This window comes from Silene latifolia, chromosome 11, assembly GCF_048544455.1.
Source record: "Silene latifolia isolate original U9 population chromosome 11, ASM4854445v1, whole genome shotgun sequence".
NCBI classification, from domain to species: Eukaryota; Viridiplantae; Streptophyta; class Magnoliopsida; order Caryophyllales; family Caryophyllaceae; genus Silene; species Silene latifolia.
Genome location: NC_133536.1, coordinates 172,108,256 through 172,117,437, shown reverse-complemented (window position 1 = coordinate 172,117,437; position 9,182 = coordinate 172,108,256). Strand labels below are relative to the sequence as shown.

Genomic DNA, 9,182 nt, shown 5'->3' with positions numbered 1-9,182 from the left:
AGAGAGAGAAAAAGCTCTAAAATTTATAAACCCTAAAAATATCTTAAACCCTAAAAAGCCAAAAACATGTCGATTGATTGTTCGAATGTTGAACAATTTCCCCCTCTGATCTCTGGTAATCCTAAATCCAAAAGTCCTAAATCTGGTACTACTACTGTTGTGCCGGCTTCTGATGCGTCCTCTGCTCTTGTGGTGGTGGTTGGGGGTCCGTCAGAGGAGGATATTCAGAAAACAAAAAGCGTGAATTCTATTGTTGGGGTTCAACCTTAAGACCTGGATTCACTCCAACCTGATGAACAGGAGTGGGTGATTCAGCGTAGGAGGAAAGGGAAGAACCAGCTCGAAGTGATTGAGGAGGAACCTGATGCTCTGTTACGGTTCTCCTCAGAGGATGTCATGGAGGAAATTGAGTACTGGACAAATTCGGTATATTGCTTCTTATTGGGCGCTAATCCGCCATTAGAAGTAGTAGATGGTTTTATCAGAAGAATCTGGGCTCATCTTCCAATAGATAAGGTATCCTTTCTTCCGAATGGAGTATTTTTGGTGAGATTTACCACTAGTGCTGCCAAAGATCGTGTCTTGCAACAAGGGCACTTCTTGTTCGACAATAAACCTTTTATTGTGCGTCCTTGGAGTCCTGATGTTGATCTAGTGAAGGAGGATGTCAAGGAGGTGCCAGTCTGGGTGAGATTAGAACAACTTCCTCTGAAATTTTGGGGGAAGTGTCTTCCCAGAATCGCAGGCTTATTGGGGAAATATATTCAATGTGATGCGGCTACTAAGGATAAGACTAGACTTGGATTTGCCCGAGTCATGGTGGAAGTTCCTTTTGGCAAGGCAATCCCTGATAAGATTAAGTTTCTAGATGAAGATGGTCATGTGGTTGTTATTAAGATTGTTTCTGAATGGAAACCAATCCTTTGTACGACGTGTAAAGGAGTTGGTCATGCTTCTGCAAGTTGCAGGAAAACTAAACAACCACAGGCTTCCAAACCTAAGGCTCCAAAGGAGGTAGTTAAGCAGTGGAGACCTAAAGCTCGACCACCAGTTGAGCCTGTTGCTCCAGTGCCTGCCACTGAGAAGTCTGGATTAGTTACTCCTATTGAGAAGCCTAACCAGTTCCAGGTGACTTGGGGAAAGAATGGGAAGTATCATATGGCTCAAACCCCTGCAAAGAGAATTATCAGATTCAGTAGACTGGAGTTGATGGATAAAGGCTATAGTTCTATCAAATTTGGTAAGGACACATTCGTTGAGTCTCTTAACACTCCTGCTCCTGCTGTTGGAATTGGTGTGGTTTCTGTAAATGGTAGTGCATTACCTCCCTCTGGGGGTAATGTATAATTTTGGATTTTGGAACATTAGGGGACTAAATAGCCCAACCAAGCAGAATACTATTAAATGGTTCTTACACCATCATCAAATTGGGTTATTTGGTCTCCTTGAGACAAAGGTGAAGCCTTTATCTCTAAATAGTGTGCGTAATAATATTTGTGCTAATTGGTGTGTCTCTACTAATACTTCTTATCATAAAGGGGGTCGTGTTTGGGTGCTGTGGCAGCCTTCTATGTTTACTGTTAATTTCTTAGACTATACTGCACAATCTATTCACATGGAGGTTAAGGATTTAGGCACTGGTTTTCAGTTTAAGTGTACTATGGTGTATGCCTTTAATGATTTGAATGAAAGGAAAGCTTTGTGGTCTAGACTGTGTGCTTATAATAAAGAATTTAAGGGACCTTGGGTTATTTGTGGTGATTTCAATACTGTTTTGGTTCCTTCTGAAAGGCTAAGAGGTAATTCAACTTATGAGGAAATGGATGATTTTCATCAGTGTGTTGCTGAGTGTGGGGTGACTGATTGCTCTGCCATTGGTTCTCTGTATACATGGTCTAATAAACAAGAGCCCTCCTCTAGAGTTTTTAGTAGATTGGATAGGGTGTTGGTGAATGAAGCTTGGATTAGGAGTAATGATAGTATTTATGCTCACTTTTATATTGAAGGTGTTTTTGATCACACTCCCTGTGTGATTCAAGAACATAGTAATACTTTTAAACCAAGGAGAAGTTTAAAGTATTATAACATGTGGAGTAAAGCTGAGGATTTTAAGGAGTGTGTGAAGTAAGTGTGGGATACTAGCTGGCATGGTACTCTGATGTTTCAGCTGGTTAAGAAGTTGCAATCCTTAAAATGGCCTCTGAAGAAGCTTAACAAGGAAAACTTTGATGATGTTGTTAACAATACTATTGGGGCTTAAATGAATCTTGAGTTTATTCAATCAAAAGTCAGGACTGATCCTTCTAATGCTGCACTTATTGTTCAAGAGATGGAGGCTAACAGTAGTGTAAGGTTCCTGGAGTCTGCCTGTTTTGAGTTCCTGGTGCAAAAATCAAAGGCCATATGGGTTGATAAAGGTGATGACAATACAAAATACTTTCATAATGTTATTAAGGGGAGGAAGATCAGGAACAAGGTTATCAAAATTGAGGATACTCAGGGGGTAAAGTGTGATGATCCTCAGCAAATTCAGAATGCCTTTTTGAGATTTTATACTAATTTGCTGGGTACTTCTGAGAAAGTCTTGAATATTAGCCACAGAGTGGTTAAGATGGGGCGGGTGTGTACTGAAGATCATAAACAGTTGCTGATGAGACCTGTCACTAATGATGAAATTAAGAAGGCTATGTTTTCTATACCTAACCATAAGGCTGCAGGGCCAGATGGTTATTCTAGTGCCTTTTTCAAAGATGCGTGGGATGTTGTGGGGGAGGATGTGTGTCTTGCTATTAAGGATTTCTTCCAAACTGGTAAATTACTTAAACAATTGAATCATACCCTCATCTCACTAATACCTAAGTGTGCAATGCCTCAGAATGTTACTCAGTTTCGTCCAATTTCTTGTTGCAATGTGGTTTACAAGTGTTTCTCTAAGCTTTTGTGTGCAAGACTATCTGGGGTGCTGCCTGAGTTGATCAGTGATAGTCAAGGTGGTTTTATTAAGGGAAGGAGCATTGTTGAAAACATTCTTATATGCCAGGACATAGTCAGGCAATATAATAGGAAATCAGTCTCCCCTAGATTTTTGATGAAAGTTGATCTGATGAAAGCATATGTTTGATCATTTGGGAATTTTTAGAGGAGATCTTTGGTTTCTTTGGAGTTTCCTACCCATTTTATATCCTTGATAATGGAATGTGTTAGGACTGCAAGTTACTCTTTGGTTCTGAATGGAGATATATTTGGTTTTTTTAATGGTAAGAAAGGGTTAATGCAAGGGGATCCTTTGTCTTCTCTCTTGTTTACTATCTCTATGGAGTACTTGAGCAGGATATTGGGTTATGTTACAGAAAATATGGGATTCAAATATCACCCTATGTGTGGCAAACTCAAACTGTCACACTTGATGTTTGCAGATGACTTGCTCTTGTTTAGTAAAGGTGATGTGGGTTCTATCATGGTAATCCTTAGAGCTTTTGCTACTTTTTCTAGGGCTTCTGGTCTGCATATGAGCCCTCCCAAGACCAATGCTTATTTTAATGGGGTCCCTGGGGGAATTAAGGAGGAAATCTTGCTTGCCACTGGAATTCAGGAAGGGCAACTCCCCTTTAAGTATCTTGAAGTGCCTATTACAGCTGGTAGGTTAACAAAAGCTCAAGGTCATATTTTGGTTGAGAAGATTACTGCAAGAATTGTAAGTTTTGGTTCCAGACACTTATCTTATTCAGGGAGGTTGGTACTTGTTAATTCAGTATTGACCTCTCTATACTCTTACTGGATGAACATCTTTGTTATGCCTAAGGGTGTATTGCATAGGTTGAACTCCATTTGTCGAAACTATTTATGGGATGGCAGTGTTGATCACCTGAGAGTACCCCCTGTCAGTTGGGCCAAGATTTGTTCACCTAAAAAGGAGGGTGGTCTGGGTTTAAGGGATAGCTGTGTGTGGAATGTAGCTGCTATGGGTAAGTTAGTGTGGTGGATCTTTTTTAATCCTGATAAACTATGGGTGAAATGGATCAGCTAGATTTATTTAAAAGGCAGGTGCTGGACTGAGTATGTACCCAGTGGTGATATAAGCTGGGGATGGAGATCAGTTTGCAGAGTTCGTGATAAGCTCAGTTCTGGTTACAGTCAGGGACAATGGTTACTGGATGCTAAGGGTTGTACTGTGAAGAGTGGTTATGAGATATTGAGAGTGAAGTATCATCCTGTTGATTGGCATAGTATTGTGTGGAACAAGATGGCAATACCTAAGCATAAATTCATCTGTTGGCTTATTGCCAGAGAAGCTTTGCAGGTTAAAACTAAACTGTTTGGTTTGGGTATTGCTCTTGATGATGACTGTTTGCTATGTGGGTCTGCTGCAGAGACACATTTGCACTTATTCCAGCAATGCCCGTATAGCAGAACTATCTTGTTAGAAATGGCTCGTTTGTGTAATGTTGTCCTTCCATCTACTGCTATACTTAGATGGATCTGGCTGCAGAAATGGTCTAAGTATAGAAGAGGAGTTTTACTTTGTGCTTTCATGGCTTGCTTCTACTTCATTTGGTTGCAGAGGAATAGAGCAAGGGTGGAGCACTCCCTGGTCAGGCCTGCAGAGGTGGTTAGGTTGGCTAGGAATGTTACTAAGATGAGAATTTGTACTTTCCAGAACCAATTGGATTTCCTTGATAGGCAATGGTTAGAAAGTATTGATGTATGTAAATAGAGGCATGTCTCTATTAAATTGGTTTAGTTTGTAAAATTGTTAGGTTGTATTACCTAAGTTTGTGCTTAATGAAATCTTACATTTCACCTAAAAAAAAAAGGAATAGGTATAGAGACAGGCATATCAGGAAGCACAAAATAGGATTTCTTTTCAGAAACCGTATTACAAGTTATTGGCCACATGGGGGCTTTCTTCTTAGTTATCTGGGCAAAGACAATAGAATGTTTCCCTACTTTGAAGGTCAAAGTCCCTGAACCGACATCTATAACTGCACCAGCAGTGTGCAGAAACGGTCTACCCAATATGATAGGAATGTGGGCATCCTCAGGCATATCTAGTACAACGAAGTCAACAGGGAATAAAAACTTTCCTATTTGCACAGGAATGTCCTCTAAGACTCCTATTGGCTGGACCGCAGATCGGTCAGCCATCTGTACTGTCATATCGGTGACTGCAAACCTAGTCAATTTCAATTTCCTAGCTAGACTCAAAGGCATAACGTTAATGCTACCTCCTAGGTCACATAATGCCTTCTCAATTGAGAAGGTACCAATATTACAAGGAACGGAGAAGCTACCTGGGTCAGCTAATTTATGTGGCGTGATATGGGTCAAATAGGAGCATGACTCTTATGTTAGTGCGACAGTATGCACAGTTTCAAGTGACTTCTTCTTAGACAAAAGTTGTTTCATAAACTTCATGTAAGCAGGCACTTGATTGACTAACTCAAGAAAAGGAACTTGCACATTTAAGCTACGGATAACATTTTCAAATTTATTAAATGATACCTGTTCCTTCGTCGGCACCAATCGCTCTGGATAAGGGGCTGTGAGAAGTAACTTAGTCCTCTCCTCTAAATCTCTCATGCCGGCATCAGTGGACTTAGGCTGAAAGTCCACAACCTTCTCCTTGTTGTAGGTTGACCCTTCTTCAGACCGTCTCAAATGTGAACCATTAATCGACATAGGGTCGTACTTCGGAAACGGAACTGACCCATCAGCATTTGGGTCTTCCCTCAATACTTTCGGGGCGGTCGTACCCCGAAACAAGTGGTCCCTCAAGTTATCAGGCATTGGAGGACGAAAAGAATCACCTTCGCCAGTTTGTCGTCGATCGACCGACTTCTACGAAACGAGAGCTGCATTGTTTGTCGCGGAGCGATCGATCGGCCCGGGTATGTCGTCCCGATCGATCGACATACCCCCGATTGTCTTTTTCTTTCCTTTGCCCGTTCCAGCTTTCTTTTGACTCGGTTCCGCCTCATCTTTTTCAGCGACATCCTCAACCATAGCGGGCCCATCAAGGGTAGACCCACTCCTCAAGGTGATTGCATTTAAGGTCTCCTTTTGATCAGTTTGAGTCGGTAAATGTCCCGGAGCTCGAGTTGTATTCTTGCTAGCCAATTGGGCAATTTGGCTCTGCAACATCTTCATCCCGGCCTCTCTAGCTTGGGACTCCTTCAGCAACAAATTCTTCAACTCATTGAAATCAGAACTTTGGGATTGTTGCTGCTGCTGTGGGACATACGGAGGCTTTTGGAACTGTTGTTGCTTATGAGGGGGCACATAATTCTGCTGCTGCTGCTGCTGCTGCTGCTGCTGTGGAGGTTGAGTCGGATTCAAGACATTTTGACTACTCCACCTCAGATTTGGATGGACATTCGGCTCATAGTAAGTGTTTGTCTGCCTATAATGTTGAAAGGCAGCACAAGACTCAAATGGACTAGGATAATTATCTGAAACATGTCCCTCGGCTCCGCATTATTTGCAGATGAAAGGACTATCTGAAACAGCATTCACGTGATAGATCCCTCCTTTTGAAGCTCCTCCCAACTCGTACTTATCAAATCTCGCCGTAAGAGCCTCTAGTGCAGCTACAGAAGGAGAATCAGCAGCTCTCCTTTGATTTCCCCTGGAATTCCCATACTCAGCTTTATGGGTGGCCAGGTCATCAATGATCTTCCACCCCTTAGTCTCTCCCATGTTCTCCTGGAATCTGCCACTAGCTGCCGCATCCAGGATAGCCCTCTGATTGTCATAGAGCCCATTGTAGAACTGATTGCATAGGCTCCATTTCTCAAACCCATGATGCGGAATAGTTCGCATCGGCTTCTTGAAACGCACCCACGCCTCATGAAAGTTCTCGTCAGGACCCTGTTTAAAGCTCGTGATCTGACCTCTAATGGCATTTGTCTTCGAGGCAGAGAAATATTTCTTGTAGAATGCCAAGGCCAAAGAATTCCAGTCGGTGATCCCTTTAGTAGCTCGATCCAGGTCTCTGTACCATTCCCTTGCAGCATCACGAAGAGAGAATATAAACATGGTTTCCTTCACATGGTCCTGGGTCACACCGCTCGGCGGGGGTATAGAGCAGCAATAATCAATAAATATCTCCATATGCTTGGCTGCATCTTCATTTGCAGCTCCCCCGAATTGGTTCCTCTCAACCAAGTTGATGTAAGAAGGCTTCGGTTCGAATTTTCTATCAGCTCCCGGTAATTCGAACCCCTTATATAGATTCGCAGCTGTCGGCTCCGAGTGACTGACTATAGTTGCTTCTTCAGCCATCTCTAGAAAATCTGGAAAAGTGACTGTCTCAGCTGATGAAGTAGAAACTGGAGACGAAGGTGGATCCTCCTCAAATAGAGCGTTCTCGTCGTAACTAGACAGAGTACTCAGCTCTTCCTCTGTCGGCAATACCCTAGATGATCGCCTCAACTCGCGCAAAGTCTTCTCAATCTCAGGATTAAACGGTAGTAATTCACCACCCTGTGACCTGCGCATAAGAAGAAACTACAAATAGAATATGAGAATAGTTTAAGGAACGAATGTCCCTTAAACTAAGAAACAGACTAATATAAAACAACTAAAAATTAGAACAATTGCCTCCCCAGCAACGGCGCCAAAATTTGATGCCCGTCGTTGTATGCACCAAAAATAATATTTATAAATTCCTAACTACAACTATAGATAGCGGTAGCAGGGTCGAACCACAGAGAGGCAGATGTAATTAATAGCTGTCTTAATTTTAGTCTAGAAGTAACAATTGTGGGGGTTATTTTGAATTGGTCTAAAACTAATGGCAAATAAACGAGCTAATAAAAGAAATAGATTAAATCAAATATTAAAAGAGGTACTAAGATGGTCGGTTCACTGTAGTTTCGGCGGCAGCATACTAAGTAGGCCTGAAATAAGCACGTGAGGCGGAAAAACAAGAGGTCCTCTCGGTCCACTCTTAACAAGTAGCATCTTTCGATCTCGCTACGGGTCCCTAATATCACTAGTACTAACTCTCGTCCTGAAAAGTGACTGAAAACCTAAACTTTACCTATCTTTCGATCTCAGCATAGTTTAGTCATTTTAATTGGTGGTCTAACAACCCTCCCTATCTTTCGATCTAATGGGTCGGTCATATACTAAACAATTAACTAGTCGCGTGCACTCGATTCGTCAAATATAGAATTTAAATCAATTAAAACGAAGCAAAACCTCACATGGCCAGTCGATCGACCGGCATGCGATTCAGGTCACTATTCTTATGCCGCCTATCCTACATATCCCCTACATCCTAGCACGATGAATTTAGCTACTCATAATATTGATGAAAACAACAACAATATAAACGAAATAATCTACTAAATTCATGCTTGAAATAGTTAAATAACAAATAGCAATAAACGATAATCGGCTTCGGGAAACTAACTAGCAATTCTATACTATGAACGAAATATAAGCAATAAAACTGAATAAGAACAGGAGAATACCGAATGGAAGAATTGCAGGAATAGAATCCAGAAAACGAATGCAAAAAGTAACTTGTGTTGAATACGAAATAATATTCGGAACCCTAATTATTTCCTAAAGAACTGTATGCTAAAACTTGAATAAAAATTAGATTGGAATACTGGATGAAAAACTAGATGATTAAAGCTCAATGTCAGGTTACGTTATATAGGAATATAATGTAACATTATTCGCAAAACCTAATACACAATGGGCTTTCTATTCCTCGATCTTTTTGTTTGCGTCAGAGTAGCGGCTTGGTCGATCGACCATTGGGACCGGTCGATCGACTGGTCATTGCTGAACAGTAGCTTCTGGAGATCGTGCATTGGTCGATCGACCATATGGGTCAGTCGATCGACCACCATAGCTGGTAGTTCGCTTCTAATTCTCCAAAAGGTTGTCTTTTAGGCTTCGAAACGCGCACCAAGTTCATTTCTCGAGTCTCTACTCCATATCAAATGCAATGCAATGCACTCGGGGACGGATTTAGCTCAATATCTACTCATTTCCGCATAAATCTGCAATATTACATAAAAATACGAAAGTAGACGAAATGGGGCAAATAGTGGCATAAAACTACAGAATTGAGCTCTGAAATGCGTGTAAAATGAGGTGTAAAACATCATATAAATGACACGCATCACAAGCCATAACCACATAAGGCCTTAACTCCAAAAAATCAA

The 9,182-nt window shown here is 41.4% G+C and overlaps 1 protein-coding gene and 1 non-coding gene across 2 annotated transcripts; both read left to right on the top strand.

The window, feature by feature from the left end:
• Positions 1–1,615: 1,615 nt before the first annotated feature.
• Positions 1,616–2,260, top strand: LOC141614363 (uncharacterized). Its single transcript, XM_074433113.1, has 2 exons — positions 1,616–2,029; positions 2,168–2,260. The coding sequence occupies exons 1-2, from the start codon at positions 1,616–1,618 to the stop codon at positions 2,258–2,260; spliced, it is 507 nt and encodes a 168-aa protein (XP_074289214.1).
• A 4,533-nt stretch (positions 2,261–6,793) lies between these two features.
• LOC141615984 (small nucleolar RNA R71) lies at positions 6,794–6,900 on the top strand. Its single transcript, XR_012530366.1, has one exon. It is a non-coding gene; the product is annotated as a small nucleolar RNA R71 (small nucleolar RNA).
• The last annotated feature ends 2,282 nt before the right edge of the window (positions 6,901–9,182 follow it).

Bases quoted from the DNA above. Each gene is read 5' to 3' on its own strand.
- LOC141614363 (XM_074433113.1), top strand. From the start codon at position 1,616: ATGGAGGTTAAGGATTTAGGCACTGGTTTTCAGTTTAAGTGTACTATG. The intron at 2,030-2,167 runs GTGATTCAAGAA...CTGATGTTTCAG, and splicing joins TTTTTGATCACACTCCCTGT to CTGGTTAAGAAGTTGCAATC.